Consider the following 21207-nt stretch of genomic DNA (forward strand, 5'->3'; position numbering starts at 1 on the left):
AGGTCCCTTCCAACCCAAGCTATTCTATGATTCTATGATTCTATGAGTCTTTAAATGGAATTTCCCATATTTCAATATGTGCCCATTACCATTTATCCTTTCATTGGGCACCACTGAGAATAGTCTGGCTCCATCTTTGTTACTCCCTCTCATCAGATATTTATACACATATGCACCAACGTCCCTGTTTACTTTTAAAAATACTGATCTGTTAAAGTGTCTTAAAAACTGATATTCTTTAAATTGGAATCACATATTTTTGAAAGTGTGTATTTTAACTAGAAATTTAGAATAATATATGTTCTACACATTTTTTCCACTTTTTTTCTTTTCTTATAAAAATACCTTGCTCTCAAGTCTGTCTCCTGTGACAATCACATTCTTGGATGTAAGTTCTGTAGGTCAGCAAATCAATTTATTTTCCAGAAAAACTCAAAGCTGACACTGGAAAAAAATATCTCTGAGAAGATCACGTGTCATTTTCACTCTAACGAATACCCTCAAAAACAAAAATTAAATTTGTATGAAGTTATCAACATTTGTTAAGTTTGTTGAGACAGCGAAATACCCTTTCAAGACATTCAGCTTCCTCAAGTTATCTGAAGTGTCCCCTTTATCCAAATCAAGGACATACAGATTCCTGGACTCAATCACAAAATCTATTCTTCCATGCAGATATGGAAATTCAGTATTTTTCACAGAATTTGCCAATTTTCTAGAGTTATGCCAGAAAGCAAGACTTTATTGCTTCTTGCTTTGTGGGAGCCTGCTTCCAGCAATTTCTTTACCTCTATTAAAAAAGCTAACTAACTACGTTAGAAGGTGCATTCTTATCATTAGACCATGAAGACAACCAAAGAGGTACTGGTAAGCAGAACTAGAATTCACGTTTCAGGCAACAAAAGGAACAAAAACTAGAAATTAGAATTAATATTAGGGTAGGTTACTTGGAAAAAAGCACAAATAGCAGCCCATAGAATCAGGGGACTGAAATGCAGAAACTAGTGCAAGCTCTCTACCTCGCACATTGATCTTAATGTATCATAACATATTGTGGGATGCTTTCCATACAACACATCCTTCAAACAGTGACAGTAGAAAAGGACTTAAAGACATTGTGCAGAATTCATATATGTTCCATTCTTAATATCCCTGAGGAAAAATAAAATCCTAAATATAAAAAAGAACAGTTTCTCTGTGTTTTTACCTGCAGAAGATTTTATGTTTTTCTACACAGGAATGTAACATTCTTTGCAGTATATATAATTTCTTAGAATTTAAGGTCCTTAGTGGGTAACAAGTTGAAATAACTATCACTTAAATATTACTGGGATTAATACCAGCAAAAACTATAAAAGGCATCTCTAAAACAAGTTTCATAACTTCTCCTGTACAAACTAACTCACATAGTGCTATGATTTGAGAATGATTTATGTAAACTTATCTTGATGGAAACCAATCCGTATTAAACGTCTTTCCTGGAATTATGTGAGCATTTCTGACTTGAAGAAGTCAGAAACCCAAGTTTTGTTGGGTTGTTTTGGGGGACAAAACTTCAACTGCAAATCTTTCTCTTCTTAGAAGTGTAACTATGAAAGATATCAGAAACCTTCTGAACGGGTCTTGAAAAATATTGAAATGATCATTCTTTAAACTGAAGTTCTATTTGACGCTTATAGCATATCATGTTCTCTGTGTCTCTCATTATGTTCTGGTTATTTCTACTTAGAACTTGGCTTCTGTCAAAACTGTCAACAGTTTTACCATCATTGCTAGATATTTACATAAATTAAATGGCACTATGATCATCTTTGCAGAGGCAAGAGCTTCTGAAAGATTCTACAGAGTTCCGAAGTAACTTCCTTCACATGTAAGAAAAAGATACTGGATAGCAGTGATTGAGACTTTTCACCAAGTATCAAGTAAATTTGTTCCCTGAGGAAATAATAATTAAAAATAATTTTAAAAAAAACAACAAAAAAACACCACCACATTAATTCTAACACAAGATGAGTACAAAGACAAGTACAAAAATAAACATTTTGCCTCTGTACAAAGACCATGGGATACTTAAATGTCAATTAAACCCTCAAAAAAGACATTGTGATAGCCTTCACAAGAGGTAAAAGGATGAATTTCTTCCAGGTTAGTTAATATTCATCAATTCCCCTTAGGGTCACTGGGTAGCTGAATGATTCTTAGCTTAAGTACTACTGACTCATTTGCTCTAACTGTCAAAACAGTGCGCTCAAATGGCTTAAAAAAAAAAGCAGAAGGTCAATTTCTTAAAACTGAAATTTCCTTCAAGACCATAATTACAAATTTTTTTGATCATTAATTTATTTAACACATATAACTTTTAGAACTTTCCAGGGGAAACTATGATTTAAACATGTGGCTTTTATATCTCTTTCGTGAAAAGACAAACTACCCAGCACCAGGCTGCATACAAATGAAGAGATATCCTTTCTTCTTGTATCTCCAGTTATAAACTTACATACGCTATTTGCCTATTTGTTACACCTATACACTAGACATATATATTCGGAATTAAAAGGTATTGCCTTTAATCCCAAGTTTACTATTAAATGAGAAGAGAAGGGAAAGTAGTAACAGATGAAGAAGAGTACAAAAAGCAGCAGTTTGTTTTACTTTCAGAAAGTCAATGTGCCTGTTCCCTTTTCTATTTGTGTCAGCTTTATTTAATTTGAGTATGTCCTTCAAATCAAGGATTCTCTTCACAAGTATTTGTACATATCATAGTGCACCTAGGCAGTACTATAAACTAAAACAGCATTACCTAAGCAATTCTGCCAGTTTTGCGAAAAGTGGAAGGGTTAGTGTTACCTAGTTTTCAGCTGCCCTGGATTGAGACTCAAAATACCCCGTGCCCTACTCCACTAGTAGTGGAGCATCAATAGTAATGATCAACTTTCTGGGTGACTTTGGGCAAGTCGCTTCATTGGTATGCACCTCAGTTTTGACATCCAAAACAGACATAATAACTATTTCCAGTACTATCCCTGCGATTCATGACTTTCTAATCTGTGTATCTCCCCTCCTCCCACAGCTCTATTTATTTTCCAAGCTGCAGGGTCCTACACTAGTCAATCACTTTTCAGTTAGAAACTAATCCACGTGTTTGATGATCTTTGCTATCTTTCTCTGAACTTTCTTCAACTTTGCTATATTCTTCTGAAATGCAGAGAGGCCAGAGCAACAACAGGAGTCAAGGTGCATGTTGATTTATACAGCAGCATGTTTTCTGTTTTGTCCTCTACTCTTTTCCTAATATTTAGTTTAAAAAGCACTAAATAGTGCTTTTTTAAGCACTCTAAGTATGGACCTGAGGACTATGTAGTGCTCTTATGTATACTGACTACCTTAGAACGTAAGAGCTTGCTGATATTACTGACAATAGTAATGATCAACAGATTCCATCATTTTATTTGCAAATTAAGATAGTTTTGCAGTGCTTGCTATGCAAAGAGAGTTACAAAGAAGCAACGCAAGCTAAGGTCTTTGAATTCCCCCAAAAGTGCAGCAGGAAGACTGCATGACTATAACTCTGAGAGTGAGCCACTTAAAGATAAATTGACTGATGCAGCGATGGTTTAGGAAGCAGTGGTACAAATCTCATGTGCTGTTAAAATAAACCTCTGCCTAAACAGAGTGACTACAGTCTGCTGTTACTCGAAGTAGTAAAGGTGCCCCTGACAAAGTGTAGCAAGAACATCTTTGCCAACACTCTGGCCAACCTGCTGATGAGAGTTTTATACTAAGAATGATGGAGAGGGAGATAATGAGCCACATTTAAATGACATAGTGGTGGAAAAAAGTAGAAAGGAAATTAAAGATTTACAGGAATATGAGAGACTTCAGGAATGACAAAATAGGGTGAAGAGACCCCTGTCTCAAGTTTACGCACACATGCAGTCAGCCTGGGACAGAAGCGGGAGGAACTGGAGCTCCACATGCCATCACAGAATGGTGACATCATTGGAGTAACTAAGATGTGGTGGGACAGCTCACATGGCTGGAGTGTGGTGATGGGTTTTTGGAAAATGTCAGGGACAACTTCTTGATAGACATACTGGATGGGCCAACCAGGGGTGACGCACAGCTGGACCTGCTACTCACTAACAAGGAAGAGCTGGTTGGAGACATGGTAATCAATGGTAGCCGTGGCTGCAGTTACCATGAAATGAATTCAAGACCCTGAAGGGAGTGAGGAAGGCAAGTAGCAGAGCACAGGTCCTGGTTAGATAATAAGGGTCACAGGTTTGTGGTTAGTGGGTCATACTCTTCTTGGAGGATTGTAACAAGTGGAGCACTGCAGGACTTTATCCTGTGACCTGTCGTCTTTAATATCTTCATCAATGACCAGAAGGAGGCTATGGAGTGGACTCTCATTAGGTTTGCAGGTAACACCAAACCCGGGGGAATAGACAATATGTTTGAAAGCAGGCTTGTCATCCAGAGGGACCTAAGACAAGCTGGAGGAATGAGCCAACAGGAATCTTATGAAACTAAACAAGGGCAAATTCAACCCCTGGCAACAGGAAAGGCTGGGGTCTGACTCGTTGGGGAGCAGCTCTGCTGAAAAGCCCCTGTGGATCGTGGTGGACAGCAAGATGAACGTGAGCCAGCAGTGTGCCCTGGCCAACAGCATCCTGAACTGTATTAACAAAAGCATGGCTGATAAACTGATGGAAGGGATTATCCTCACCTCTATTTAGCACTTGTTAGTTCTGTGTCCAGTTTGAGGGTCAACAAAAGGAAGGAGACCTGGGAAGAAGTTGATAAACTGGAGTGAGTTTGGCAGACGGTCCCCAAGATGGTTGGTACTGGAGCACTTGCCCTGTGAGGAGAGGCTGAGGAAGCTGGACTTGTTCAGCCAAGAGAAGAGAGCTTCAGGGGGGCCTAAAAGGAGCCTTCCAATACATATGAGGTGGGAAGACAAGAGGAAAGGGTATAAGTTGAAACAAGAGAAGTTCCAAGCATATATAAGGAGAAACTTTTACCCTGTGAGGACTGTCAAGCTGTGAACAGATTGAGATGTTACGCAGTCTCCATCCTTGGACTTTTCAAGATAGAACTGGATAAACTCCTCAGCAACCTGGCTTTATCTCAATGCCCAGCTTCTTTTGAGTAGGAGGCTCCCTTCCAACCTGAATTATCCTATGATTTTACGATACCTCAGCTACTTCTTAGGGTAACTTAAATTTTATATGTCATTCACAAATTACCTTTTAACTTCTTCAAAATGATAATAGAAAGGAATTATAGCCAACTCTGCATGACACTATTCTTAACAGATCCTCAGTCCACTCTACACAGTGCAAAAAACACCTTCTTGACCCAAACTTTTCTGGTGGGTTTCAGATATTTCATGGCAGGAGGGAACATATTCACAGCTGTGCAGTGGAATTTGAGGACACTGGCAGAATCATTTTGAGCACTTCTCTCCACACATGCCATCTTATACCTTCCACGGTTTGTCCTGGCTAGCTGTTCAAACCAGTTTTTCTCAACTAGCACAGACTAGATTCCAACCAGGCTATGCATTATACAAGAAGTTTTCTAATCCAGTAGGTCATAATTATTCAACAGATTCCCTTCAGGTTCAATCTCCTTATTACTGTTGGTCTTCTCACCTAAATCTTTTCCTCACAATCCCTCACCCTACACTCTAATCACTTTACTTGACGCTCTGTCTTTCTCCTACATATTCCTTTCCATTAAGAACTCTCAGCTCACTTTTTTGGGGTTCCTGATACAAATATTTCTTTCTACCCTTCCTTTTTTTTCTCTCCTAATCCTAGTTCTCAACCTCCATGCCTCAGTCTACATGTAAAGTTCTTCTCACCACTCGTGGACAAAGCTTTGTAAATTAGCTAAAAATAGGTGACGTTCAGGAAAAGTCATGGGTCATGTTAATAACCCCAAAATGTGAGCTTTCTGAAAAAAAAACACTGGAATTAAAAATGCATAAAACAATGTGAATTGGGCTAATTTCATTTTCTGAAAAGGTAGAACTTAATGTTAATATTGATACAGGATTCAGTAAAAAAAATATATTGACACCTTAAAACCAAGGAAGTAAATAAATTTAAAAAACAAAACAAAAATATCATTCTTAGGAGATGCTACAAACACTTTAGTATTCACACAGCTATTCTACTGTTGTTCTGGCAATTTTCAAACAGACTTAGAAACAGAGAAGTTATGACCAACATGGTTCTCAGAAGGCTTTTATCAAGTTTTCTTTCAAATATGAATGGTACTGAAATTTGACATAATGAAGATCTAAAGAAATTACATAACTGAGAATCTCTTTGGTGCTAGTTAGTGATTTTACAGATTAGCAAATTCCATATAATAATGTTCAATATTATGCAAGGTTTATTGCCTCTGGTGCATTTAAGTGAAAACACTTTGTTAAATGGAGGTATATGTTTAATTGATTTCCAGGTGCCTGTGAATGGGAAAAAAAAGTTAAATTCTTTCATTTTTTCCGCTTTCTGGTACTGCTACTGATACAGTACACAAATAAAGTAGCCCATATTTTGAAGTATAAAAAGATCGATCCATTGAAACCAAGGTGGAGAAAGTGTAGCTGGAAACTGAAAATGTAGATCAGAAAATTCTTTCATTCCTTACTTGGAGTAGAATTCATTATAATATTAACTTTTCATTGAATAGATTTGACTCCTTATTTACTAAGGAGTTTGGGGGATACTTTGCAAAAGGTACTTTTACTACTAGGAAGTAGATAACCTTAGACTTAGTTCTGAAGAGTAAGGCCAAATGTCCTCAACCCTACCTATACTGGGACTTAGTGAAAACTGTAGTATCTTATTTAACACTAAGAAATAACTTCTGACACAACATATTTCATGGGTCACTTCCACATTCATATTCCAGAACAGAATTTTGGATCTAACTTTTCTATTGTAAAAGAGTAACTTTCCTATCTTTAGGCGGGAGACTATTCAGCATATTACTCAGTCTTCGTGCATATGTTGTGATTAGAGTCTTCACAAAAAATAGAAGAGGGAGAAATATTTAAAAGAGCAAAACAGCTGTATTTCACATACTTTATGCCTCAAGACATAGTTATCCAGCTCACACAATTAAATTTAAAACTAAATAACTACTCTACCTTTATATTCAAGGACATGAAGATATGATTTCTATCAAAAGTGCAAGTGTTCTCAAGCAACTAAACAACAAACAAACAACTCTGTCTTTAGGCCAAAGAGAAGATACAGAGACAGAGAGAAGAGATAATTCTGCATAATCATGTATGCAGGCTGATTAGAAAGTACATGGGAAACTCAAGTATGAGGCAAGACACACAAAAAATCCCACATTCAATTACTTCATTATTTAGTTCTCTACATCTGGCTGTTGTTTCCTTATCAAAATGATTTCTTTCATTGTGTAGGTGTCCCCTAACAACAAAAAAAACACCCTCCAAAATGAAAAATGACCTCCTAGAATTAAAAAAAGTTGAAAATACTGGGTGGGGGAGGAGGGAGGGAAGGAAATGGGAGTAAATCATCCAGCAGTAATAATTCCAATACATCTGATGTCACTGACAGTATTCACTTTAACATTTAAAATCTGTTTTCCAGTTAGCCACTTCATGTTTGTTTCCTTTGGTGTCCAGTAAACTTCATAATGGTCAAAGCTATTCAAAAACTAACTGGAATGGCTTATCACTTTCAATTATGGTTAAATAATTTTCACTGCAGAAAAAATAAATCACTTAATGAAAAAGCCCAAGCATATTATGGGAGCATTTGAATGCCAACATTTTTCAAAGGGGAAACAAAGTGTTCCAACACTTTCTCTCAGTACCACTAAACATTCTGCATGTAAACAAGTGTTTTATCCCAGGTTTTTCCCTCAGTTGTTTTATCATCTTGACATGAACAGATCATCAGTGCAATATATTACGCTGTTTGGTGGTCATGAAGCATACAGATGTGCAGGTTAATGTATTAATGTTTTGACCTTATCAAAATGAAGTAATCTGAAGGTCCTATAAAACTCTACAGTTTATGTACTAATACTAGAAGAATCCCACTGCCAGAGAATATTTATTGTAATAGTTAATTTTTCTTGAATTTTAGTTGGTTTCCTTAGAAGATTCCTTTTTTTAATATATATTTTATACATACATATATCTCAGCAGGATCATTAAAACCACACTGACTTTTAAATACTTTTTTTTCCTTTCCATAAACCAGGACTGTCCATATTACCCATGGATTTTATAGTCTGAATATCCCATTTTCTTGGTTTTTTTAATTGTTGTTTGAAATGTTGTTTTTCATTTCAGTTTATAAATTCCTGAACTTCCAACAAAATTGACCTATGTAAGGAAAATACTTTCTTTCTAAGTATTACCTAAATTGGAATAAAGAGTAATTCAGTACTTTTTTTTTCTCTTCTACAGAAGAGATGGAATTACTTACAGTCAGTAGTACATAAAACATTGTCATTTGCTCTTTTATAAACAATGAGTAGATGTGTGTAGAATAGTACATGAAATAGAAACATATTGAAATGTTTCAATGCACATAAAACATCAGAGGTTTTTCCTTAGGATAAGCATGAAATTAAGAAGACACATCTATTAAATTATTAAAAATTTGGAAGGACTCTTTACTGCATCTCTTAACATTTATTTCAGAAGTAAATTACAATCCATCAATTTAAACATTAGCACAGAATACCATGTTTTCATATTTAACAGTTCTATTGACTTTCTTAATGAATGATGATCTTACTTGAAGTAAGATCTTTCTGGATCTGTACACAGTATCAGAAGTAACTTAGTTAACCGTTAACAGTGGTGTTATTAAAACCATTAATTGGGAGAATTCTAAAAATAAGTACTTTAAAATGGGGGAGGGTCAATAAAATGCAGCAATTTTTCTTCTCTTTGACTTGACTACAGCAAAATCAATGTCATTCTGCACACTGTCATTGTGTGGGTGTATAGTTGTGAATAAAAGACATCTCAAGAGTGCAAAGGTGAAAAATCATCTGTTCAGAAAGTATAGCTCAGTATAAGACAAAGCAGAGCTAAAAGACCCATGAGTATGAACATCCGCTAAAAACATTTAACTTGTGTGACAATGTATGCAATTTAAGTTCTTTTTATGCCTGGAGGCAAAAAAAAAAGAAATCTGCTGAGAAGCTCTGGCAATTTCCTTTCATTCTATGAAGAAAGGGTTCCTTTTTCCTCCATGCATTGCAAAATCAAGTAGCCATCTGGGCTGTTTTGACAATAGGAGTACAGGGTCTGAAAAGTCACAGATTTACGGTACTGAGAACTAAATATCTGTCTAAAAAAAAAAATCTAGCTGTCAAATAAATTACCAATGCAACCAGCAACTTATTTACACTGCCCTAAGCAGAAGCAGGCACAGCCCTTATTTAAGTAGCAGACTTCTTCAGACAAGTGATGCAGCACCTGAATTTCTCCCAGTGAATCTCAAGATGAGCGCGCTGGTAGTAAAAAGCCATTTCAGTAAGTGAGTAGCCACATTATGTGAGATTCAACTTGAGATTAAGACATCTACATCTGCATGTCTATAGTTGCACTACGTATATAAACTATTACAATAAATGGAAATCTAGTCAGTGTCATCAGTGGAATTTAGTGTTTTAATTCATCTTAAAGTACACACCTTGGACAGGACAAAACAGCTGCCTATATGCTGTTTGTTGTTATTTTACGTGTTCTTCCCTGTCTTCTAGTTTCTGTGCCAGAATGGCATGGTCTCCTGTAAGTTATAATTTGCCAACACCATGCAGATGTTTCATTTACTCTAGAGAACCTCTACCCAACCCCTACCATGTGGTCAGCTGAATCACTCTGTAACCTGCACTGACAGGATTAGTTAGGTATGGCGAAGATTTTGTTGCCCATACATAGTTTGGGTTGGTGCAGTTTTGATCTTTCATAACACACTGCTTTGCAACACCTTGGTTTGTCTGCCAGAAGAGCCTCTACACTTCTGCCACCGCCATAAAAGTATCTTGGATACCCTAGGTGATTTCATACGTCAGTGCACATATATTCATGGACAGCTGAACTGTGCCCCACAGCTCACCAACTTTAATGGGTAGTTAGATAACTATGGGTGTCTAAACCTATACGTTACAATACAGAGACATCTACATTTTGGTGTTTTGGAGCTGAATCTCGCCTAAGACTTTGTTACGACCGCTGAGTCTTCCAGTAGTAGTACTGTGTACTGTTCACTGCAACAGCTTTTGAGATGAGGAATGAATGACAAATTCTATTTAAATTGTTAGATGTTCTGAAAAAAAGTGATAAAGACAGTTTTCACCTTCTGGCAACTCTAGCCATGATGTTCTGAGGCAGCTTAATACTACTTACTTTTGTTCTTTACCTGGTTGCCAATTGCTTCAAATTCTCTCTCAAAGCAAAACCAACAAAAAAATCTAAGAAAAGTCTAACTCTATAAATCATTTCTGAACGAAGATACATTTCTATTCATATACAAAATGACAGAAATAAAAAGAAAAGAACAATGGAAAATCAAGCAGAGAAAGAGAAAACTTTTCAGCGTCAGTTTTCTCCATATTGAATCACACATTGAAAGTGTTGGCACTTACCTAACTTCAGATCTACATGGTTGGCTGTCAAGTATTAAGCAGAGTAACCATTTGCATGCTTTTCAACATGAGCATGACAGCTAAATTTTATCCTATTCTGAAAAGCTCGTGGATATATTTCATCTCTTCATCTGTACTTTACTATAAACAAAGATTCTTAATGGAAGGCAGATGCAATTGTGCACTTAACATATTTGATACTATTTTGTTCATAGTAGAAGCATTAGTTTGTACATGGCTTAAACAGAGGTAAAGGAAAGGGGGAAGGAAGCAAAAGCAGTTAAAAGAAATGGATTTCACAAGTGAATTAAATAGCAAGTATAGGGCTACTACTGAAACCTTCCAGAGCTTTAAAGGAGGAGGGAGGGAGAGAGGGAGAGAGAAAGGATGCTGGATCTCAAAAGATAGCAAAGTTACAGATTCTTAAAGTAACGTTTCACTATGAGAAAATGAAGAATTCTTTTCCAAAAGCCCCTTCAGAGTCCAGGTATGCTTGACGTAAAGAATATTGAAGTTTGTGTACACCAGCCTGTAAGACTGGAAGCTGTGAAGCTAACTTAATCCCTTCTGTCCACTTAGATAATATTATGGATTCATACGTTAAGTGATGGACTGCAAAGAGTAGCCAACAGAAAGCAGCAAGTAAAAGGAACATTTACAGGAACTGCGAACGGATGGAGTAAAAAAGCACAACTAAATTTAGAAACAGCAAAAGAGGATTACCAGTGCCAAGAAACATTGAAGCAGCAGCTTCAGGAAGATCCAAAGAAGCTCTGGTTCTACTTCAGCCAACAGTTTCTAACTCAAAAGGAGTTTTAACAAAGCAGTAAGGACAGAAAACATCAAGACAAAGAACGCTCAGTGAATAGAAAGAAGTGCTGAAACAAGGGTGATCAGACAAGCAAGAATACGCTTGTCTTGGTTATGACACCACAACCTGGGTAGGGAAACATTTTGATTCTCTTCCAATTGACATATATCACTGATTATTATTTACCAACCTCTTTTAAATATTGTATAATTCAATAGCTTGTGTGAATTAAAATGCCTATTAAAAGAAATTAATACACATAACCTGCATGACAATGTACTTATATGAAGCTGAGTTCCCCATAGCTTCATGTACCTCAGTAAATTTCATTTATTCTGTATAAGCCAATTTAAACATTTTCACAGGTGTTTGCAAGACTGAAGCCTTAAACAGAAAATTAGGCAAAATATGACAATTAATGAAATTAAAAGGATGTTTACAAAAGATTATGTAATACCCTAGGTTTTCTGTTGTTTTTTTTCATATGCAGCTAGATTTTAAGACACTGCATGGCATCATTTTTAGTCTTTTCAAATGTCTAGGCCACGGTAGCTTTAGATATTACACTGCAGCTAGGCCATGTGAGGCTGCCTTGTGAAAAAGAATCTTAAAAAAACAATTTTCATATATTTAAGAGAACAGAAAGGGATAAGATTTAGTTATTTCATATCCTGCCTAAAAAGTGGCCATAAAACTTGTTTATTTTCTTTTGTTTGAATAAAACAACCAACAAGGTTTTTTTCAGATTGTAATTGGTATAAATGGCAGGGTTTTGGTAGCAGGGAGGCAGGGGGGCTGCACATGTGACCTCTGTGATGGGAGGTCAGGGGCTGTCCCATGCTGGTCACAGCTGGTTCCAGCTGGCTCCACAATGGACCCACCACAGGACACAACTGAGGCCATCAGCAGAATTTGTGGCATCTCTGTGAAAATGTATTTAAGAAAAGGCAGTAAACACCAAGAGAAAGGAACAAGGCCAAAGCAGGAGTGCTCCATTCCAGAGCTAGTAACACCCTCAAAGGGACTAGAGCCCATGGATAACCCACACTGGAGCAGGTTCTTCCCCTAAGGGACTGTGGCCCATGGTCAACCCACATCAGAGCAGAGGAAATGAGTAAGAAGGAAGGAACAGCAGAAGAAAAGAATGAGAAATGAGGAGTAGCAGAAAGAAACTCCTACACCTTGACCTGAACATCCTGCACTACCCATCACATCATCGATGAGACAAAGTGTAATCTGTGGTGGAGTAGGTAGAGGAATGGGAAGGAGAGGTGTCTGGAATGAAGCTAAGCCTGCAAAAGGGGAGAGGAAAGGTGTTTTCCCTAATTGTTTAAATATTTGTCTTTGTTTCCCACCACCCAAATCAGTAATTAAATGTTTTAAATTAAGACTGTTTTGCCCAAGACACTAGTTGATGAGTGATTTTCCCTGCCTTCATTTCAACCCACGAGTTTTCTCACTCTTGTTCTTCTTATTTTCTGTCCTGTTCCATTGTGGAGGTGAAGTGAACAAGTGGCTGTGGGAGTGCTTCGCTGCTATTCAGGGTCAAACCACCACCCAAATACACTAGCACAAAATGTGCAGTTGTGCAAACAAAACCAGCAAGCCAAGGGAGTGATAAGGTGAAAAGAGTACTGAAGTGCCAAACAGTGATGGAGTAAGAATTACGCAGTGTTCTGAACTTCACAATTTGGAATCTGGCTCCTTCGAAAGAGGCAACAACAGAATAATATAGTGGTACTATGTAGGAAAGATTAAGTTTCAAGGAGGGAAGTCAGAAGGAAGTTACAGTAATATCTATGTTAATTAAGCAGGGGAAAGAGCAGGTTTTTACAACAGTTATTACAGCATAGTACAGTGATAATACAGGCTATTGAAAGGATCAACAGACACCCTCTCAAAAGTGATGCAGAAATAAAGTCCTGAAAAGAAAAACAGGCAGATGTATCTGTACTACATAGCTCTTTGGAATACTTTTTTTGATTTTGATCAGTTATCTGCTTTTGTGACAACTCATGTCAGCGCACCAGTGAAATTACTGTTTGAAAACGGGCTTTACAAAAAGGCTTAAAGTTGTCTCTAACTGAGAAAATAAAGGTTTCAGTTCTTAACAAACTGCAATATTTTGTGGTACACATTTTTATTTGTTTTCTAAACGTATGAAAGATTTTTAATATGTTTATTTAATTTCCTTACACTCTCTCCTTTAGCCTACCACCGACCCAGAAACCACTCCTCCAAATTTAATGCTTTTACATGCTGAAATTATTTACTGCCTACATTTTTTTTGTCAAGGAGTTTTAGAAGATATTTTCTTCATTTTAAGCATGGTGGACTACTGCAGCATTTCACAACTAGTACAGAGTGCACTTTAACATACATTCAGCAATATACCAGTAGAAATTAAATGAGCAAACCAAAATAATAGCAAAAAACCCCATAATGTAATCACTACAAACTTAGGTGGTAAAGAAAAATAGAAGACACAGCATATTCAAATCTCCCACACCTACCAACTCATTTAAGCATGGTGGACTACTGCAGCATTTCACAACTAGTACAGAGTGCACTTTAACATACATTCAGCAATATACCAGTAGAAATTAAATGAGCAAACCAAAATAATAGCAAAAAACCCCATAATGTAATCACTACAAACTTAGGTGGTAAAGAAAAATAGAAGACACAGCATATTCAAATCTCCCACACCTACCAACTCACATGTTTTATGTGACTTGCAGAAAAAACATTTTGAAACTAAACAAAAGTCTATTGTCTTTCATTACCTATTACCTCACACTTTCGGCAGGAGTGCAAGTATGTGTGTCATCTGAGACATAGTTTGCTCTCCTTTTCTCAGTAGTTCAAAAATGAACATCTCAACAATCCAAATTATTTCACATAAACCACCAAAATAGTTATCACATGGTATCTCAATTGTGGGGTAGGATGTAATAGAGAAAGTTTCTACTTTATATCTTTTAACAGTCCCATAACCTAGCGATTTCCCAGTAAAGAGTGTGGTTTATCATATTTGGTATGAAGGATACCATGCAAAAAATGAGTCAGTACCCTTTGTAAACAGTTTTAACAGCCCTGGAGCTACAGTAGAAAGGTTCCTTTTACCTAAATTCACTCAGAATACACATTCCAGAACATCTATGAACTCGGGAAGTCTAAATAGAGATACACAATACTTGCTGAAATAGTAATCAAATTTGTTCTGTTCTTGTATAGAATATGTTAGCTGAGGCAACCACACAGAGTTGTAAAAAGTTTACTATTAGATCAATTACATAAAAAAATTAGTCCTAGACTTTTGTTAGTTGCAATTTTTACATTAATTAATTTCATCATATTCTACAAACATTTATGTAGCTAATCTCTTCCTATGCTAAATTTCCTATAGAGAACTGTAAAAGAAATTCCTGAACCAAATCTCGTTCAGAACGCTGTGATTTTTTTTCATCAGATAAATGGAAAAGCACAAAAGCACAAAAAGGGTTACTGTTCCCTGAAGATCCATTGATACACTGTAGATACTGAAAAATATTATTTACAGTAATGCTTGTGAAAAAGCAGTCTGTATTACCATACATTAATGAAGCTCAGTTTTCATTAGCAATTCATTATAATGACCTTGTTCCAAATGGTGATATTCCCAAGTTAATGCTTCAGATGCTTTCACTCTTACTCAGAAAAATGCTTGTTCATAAAAACAGTGGATAAGAATCTTACAGGTTAATTAAACCTTTAATAGCACAATGCATTCAGAAATAGGTAATAAAAGATTATAGTGATTAAATGCTACATCAGTAAAGAGAAACTTACTCACTGTTTTACAAACATGACTTATACAACCATAGAGGCAAATACGTATTTTAATGATAAAAACATTATTTATGTATCTGTTACGCAATATCCTTCAGAATATTAGGACCATTTTAAAAGCTAAGTACTTGCACAGGGTAAAGTGAAACAGATATCTGCTGTAATTTTTTTATAACTGTATTTAGATACACTAGCTAATACACTACCCATACTCTAACATACTGTAATTTGATATAACAGATTGCACAGCTGAATTTACCATTTATGCAAATACAAACTATACCTTTCTCAGGATTTTTAAAAATGGCCCTTCCCATTTCCTCTAGAACTTTAACCACTTTTTTTTTCTTAACAAAAACAATCACAACAAAAAATAAATTTCTTTAAATGTACCTTGGTAGTGAGCGCTAAATCCATGGTATCGGTGATTGCTGTCCGTTACAAAATGTAGTCTGAGCCAGTTTTTGTTGCTGATAACTGGAGGAGGTATATTCATTCCAGAGAGCCTGAATTAAAACAAACAAATAAAAATTATTATTAAAAGGTTAAAAAATTATCACGGCTGAAGATCAGTAGATTTTCATAAAGCTTTGATAAAGGTCTTGTATGGAAAACATTTTTTTTTCAAACACACATTCATTGAAATGACCTCTGTGGGACTTTTAATTTATCAATGAATAGTATGTTACGACAAGCATTAAGAGACAAGATTGTCCACTCTGCATGACCAAGTGATGGGATACAAATCAGCACTAATCCAGAAACCACACAGTCACATTATTGGTCAGGCACAGCACTATCATGGTGCAAGTACATGACACTCAGGCTAGAAAGTGTTTGTGTCTATCCAGGTCAGTTAACAGGTTGGGCAGAACACTGCTCTGGGCAGCAGGAAAAGGATTGTACCCTGTGACTTTCTTGAACAAGATATGGAACAAGAGAGCTTAGGTTATGCAGGCCACCACCTAAAACTATAAAACAGACACCTATTTTTCAAGAGTAAGTATTTTTCTAAACTCAGGGTACAAAGAAATAAGAAATACTCCATCACTTCAGTGAATCTGAAAATTAGTTATTAAAGTACAAGAAGAGTAGGGAATTGTGGTGGATTGACCCCAGATAGCAGCTAAGCACCACACAGCTGCTCACTCACTCCCCTCCCCGCCCCCAACAGCAGGACAGGGAAGAGAATAGTTAGAGCAAAAGCAAGAAAACTCCTGGGTCAAAATAAAGATTCTTCAAAAGTCAGTTTAATAAGTAAATAGGGGAGAAAAAAGCACAGCAAAATCAAGTGATACAAAGGCAATCATTCACCACATCCCACAAGCAGATCAATCAAGCCAGTCTCCAAGCAATGGCTACCCACCCCCCAGCCCCTCTCCTCATTGTTTATTGCTGACCATGAAGTTATATGGTATGGAATATCCTTTTGATCAGTTTGGGTCAGCTGTTTAGGTTTTGTCCTTTCCCAGCATCTTGTCTATCCCTGGCCTACTCACTGTGGGGACAGAGTGGGGGAGGAAAAGAAAGCCTTGATGCTGTGCAAGCACTGCTCAGCAATAGCCAAAACAACTCACTGTGGTGTGGGGACAGGGGAGGAAAAGAAAGCCTTGATGCTGTGCAAGCACTGCTCAGCAATAGCCAAAACACTGCACTGGTATCAACACTGTTTTGGTCACAAATCCAAAGCATAACTCCAAGCCACTAGACCCAGTGTAGAAAATTATCTGCATTTTTTGTTGTTTTTCTGTTTGTTTTTTAACATCAGGACATTACTCTGATTACTGTAATCTTTCATCTTGACTTGCTCATTAGGAAGGTCTCAATTAGAGGTAATTTTTTTTATTATTATTATATGAGATGTTATAGTTAGAAAGAAGGTGAATAAGCTTTAGAGAAACAATCCTTCCATCAAGCCAATAATCCAAGTTATATTTCTCACCAAAAACAGAAAGATAAGTCACATCTTCAGGACGTCAACATACTTATCTGTCCTTCCATTTATTTGTAAACAGAGCTCTTCCTGTAGTTAGAATAAAATACTAGACAAAAAGTATACCATTTTATGTTCAGACATCGCAGATTCCTTTTCTATTTTGAAAAAGAGGAGAGGAGAGGAGAGGAGAGGAGAGGAGGGGTGGGGGAAGGAAAGGAAAGGAAAGGAAAGGAAAGGAAAGGAAAGGAAAGGAAAGGAATGGAAAGGAAAGGAAAGGAAAGGAAAGGAATGGAAAGGAAAGGAAAGGAAAGGAAAGGAATGGAAAGGAAAGGAAAGGAAAGGAAAGGAAAGGAAAGGAAAGGAAAGGAAAGGAAAGGAAAGGAAAGGAAAGGAAAGGAAAGGAAAGGAAAGGAAAGGAAAGGAAAGGAAAGGAAAGGAAAGGAAAGGAAAGGAAAGGAAAGGAAATGAAAGGAAAGGAAAGGAAAGGAAAGGAAAGGAAAGGAAAGGAAAGGAAAGGAAAGGAAAGGAAAGGAAAGGAAAGGAAAGGAAAGGAAAGGAAAGGAAAGGAAAGGAAAGGAAAGGAAAGGAAAGGAAAGGAAAGGAAAGGAAAGGAAAGGAAAGGAAAGGAAAGGAAAGGAAAGGAAAGGAAAGGAAAGGAAAGGAAAGGAAAGGAAAGGAAAGGAAAGGAAAGGAAAGGAAAGGAAAGGAAAGGAAAGGAAAGGAAAGGAAAGGAAAGGAAAGGAAAGGAAATGAAAGGAAAGGAAAGGAAAGGAAAGGATAGGAAAGGAAAGGAAAGGAAAGGAAAGGAAAGGAAAGGGAAAGGAAAGAAAGGAAAGGAAAGGAAAGGAAAGGAAAGGAAAGGAAAGGAAAGGAAAGGAGTCTGTAATGAAACAGGTCATAAAGCTATTCAGGCAATCTACAAGTGAGAGAATGAGGCGATTCTGTTTTAAAAATTCCTTGATTTTACAAAGGACTTCTCATCTAACCTTTGAAGTGGCTTTGCAAAATGCAATAGTTTCATTATCAATATTGTTATCTCCATTTTACAGACAGAGAAACTCATGCACAGAGAGGGAAAGCAATTTCAACCACCTAGCAGACCAGCAACTGAAAGCAAATTGTAAGAAAAAATCTGCAAGTTCAGAGCTCTGGCTTTCACAACTAAAATCAAATCATCATTGCCTGGTGAATGGCTGCATATAGTCTTTTGGAATGCACTGTCCTCCCCTACCCCTTTTTTATTCAATTAGAAACTTTTGCTTTGAGTTTTCTTTAAAAAGGCATGTTTTTCCTGTTTCAAGTAGAAACAAATTTGACAATTTGAAATTCCTTATCAAATAAAAAGTCTGAAGATTTTTATACAGTGCTCTGTGCTGAAATAGTACTTCATTTTTATTTTTTTTTCCTGCTGCCCTATGAAAATCTTTGTAGTAAAGTTAGATGAATATGATAATCTTAATAAATACAAGTGATACACTCAAAACTAAGAAAATTAAATCAAAACAAAATATTTCACCATCTAAATAAATTATTTTTACTCTATTCCACTTCAAGTTGTGTCAACATATTCTCATTAGACATCTCAGTTTCTTTAAACAGTATTTCTGAAAATAAACTTATTACATTAAGTGTTTGGACTATCACCAGTAATAGTACCAAGCTTTGACCATACAGAATGGTGGCGTCCTCTAAACTTCTATTCTTTGCATCACTGTCAATGTGTACCCTTGTCCACAACAGCATTTGCCCATCTGAAGTTCAAACCACTTCCCAAGAGCTATTTTGTGGCTTAATGTCTGTTTCGAGGTTTGGAATCATATTGTGATAGCAGTATGCAAGAGCACAGCTAGCTAAAATAGTAATGCAAATTAACAGTAAATTCAAGTAAATTAACAGTAAATTCAAATGGCCTCAAGTTGCGGCAGGGGAGGTTTAGATTGGATGTAAGGAAAAATTTCTTTACTGAAAGAGTGGTGAAACATTGGAACAGGCTGCCCAGGGAAGTGGTGGAGTCCCCATCCCTGGAGGTATTTAAAAGACGTGTAGATGAGGCGCTTAGGGACATGGTTTAGTGGGCATGGTGGTGTTGGGTTGACGGTTGGACTCGATGATCTTAGAGGTCTTTTCCAACCTCAGTGATTCTATGATTCTATCCTATGATTCTATGATTCAAGAAAGTAATGGCAAGTCTCTGGAGACCAAATTTTTGTTCTTTGCTTCTTTGTCTTCGTACAGTGCCTAGACCTAAATTTGAGCTCAGACCTGACTTGGAGCTAATAAGCTTGGAGCTGATCAGCTCAGACTGTGAAAATTAATGTTTTTTTAGATGCAGAAGTCTAGATTTAATTTCTGCTTATGACAACCAACCCAGGGAAACTGCATGTTTCATTTGATAGTAGTCCCTCCTCTAACATATGATCACATTATTTTAATTTAAAGCATACTTCTCTTTGAAGTGCAGTAGCCCCTTAATCACTAAATGCGTTCTTAGCTCCCTCAAAGGGAAAGATTTCTGTTTCATTTTATGACTTGAGGTAAACCCAGGAGTAAGTTTCTGTACTAATCTCCCCTTCCCCAATTTCTATAACACTTGCATTTGAGGGCTGGGGAGGTAGGGTTGGGGAGGGAGGTGGCTAAGAGCCAATAAAACAAACTGGCAGTATCAATAAATAGTTTATACGGAACAATCTTGTCTTTTATAAAACTAATATTAGAGCTTTCATTCATTCTTTCCCTTAGTAGTCTGTTTTATTAAAAACAATACATTGAATAAGATGTGTGATAGCTTTGAAAACCACAACCAAGAACACTCGTTATCTATTCTGTGGATTTCTATTGTCCCCCTGCACTCAGCACTGGTGAGGCCTCACCTTGAATACTGTGTTCAGTTTTGGGCCCCTCACTACAAGAAGGACGTTGAGGTGCTGGAGCGTGTCCAAAGAAGAGCAATGAAGCTGGTGAAGGGTCTAGAGAGCAAGTCTTCTGAGGAGCGGCTGAGGGAACTGGGGTTGTTTAGCCTGGAGAAAAGGAGGCTGAGGGGAGACCTCATCGCTCTCTACAACTCCCTGAAAGGAGGTTGGTTGCTCCAGGGGAGGTTTAGATTTATCCAATCTAATTTTCCAATTTATTAGGAAAAATTTCTTCACTGAAAGAGTTATCAAACATTGGAAAATGCTGCCCAGGGAAGTGGCTGAGTCACCATCCCTGGAGGTTATTTAAAAGACGTGTAGATGTGGTGCTTAGGGACATGTTTAGTGGTGGACTTGGCAGTGTTAGGTTAATGGTTGGACTCGATGATCTTAGAGGGCTTTTCCAACCTAAATGATTCTATAATTCTATGATTACCTAATGATGCAAGACAAAATAGCTCTTTTATTTAGATTCTCACCCCACAACTAATTTCTAAGCAATATAGAGGCAACAACTTTTCACTGCTTACATATTTGAGAATAAACCTATTACTGGAAAAGATCCTACTGAACAACTGAAACAAAAATAAGGCTGTAAAACACATTTCCTAGCACCTATTTGACTAGTATTCATTCTGCCTATGACAAGGTTTCTCTTTAATATTCACAAAAACATGTGAAAAATAAACCACAAGTTTATTGTCCAAGGCATGAGAAAACTTCACCTTCATGGTAAAAGACTAGTTTTATTTTTAAAATAGCTAATATCTAGTTAAGTTTACCTATCAAATCAATTATTCATTAACACATCTATCCTTCAGAGCTATGAGTTATATTGAAGATGATTCTAGCTAAGCACATGCTGATATCGACTGATTTCTAACTAAATTCACAGTTCCTAAAATGTGATCTTTATAGCTCATGATTTCTATGGTATTGTTCCCAGAAAGTAGATGTGCAAGCTGACAGAATTTATAATGACAACTGGCAAAAAATGATTGCTTATTCTGCTCATATAACTGCCCCTTTTCTCACGTCAATTTATCTTCTCAGCAAAT

General features: G+C 36.7%; 1 protein-coding gene across 1 annotated transcript in view; it reads right to left on the minus strand.

Annotated features, from left to right (window-relative positions):
- Positions 1-21207, minus strand: part of CSMD3 (CUB and Sushi multiple domains 3) — an 838052-nt gene that overhangs the window by 545520 nt on the left and 271325 nt on the right. The window contains exon 6 of the mRNA XM_009277245.2: positions 15698-15810. Within this exon, the coding sequence (XP_009275520.1) occupies positions 15698-15810 (113 nt within the window). The remainder of the gene's footprint in view (positions 1-15697; positions 15811-21207) is intronic.

This window comes from Aptenodytes forsteri, unplaced genomic scaffold (assembly GCF_000699145.1).
Source record: "Aptenodytes forsteri isolate BGI_AS27 unplaced genomic scaffold, ASM69914v1 Scaffold49, whole genome shotgun sequence".
Classification (NCBI taxonomy): Eukaryota; Metazoa; Chordata; class Aves; order Sphenisciformes; family Spheniscidae; genus Aptenodytes; species Aptenodytes forsteri.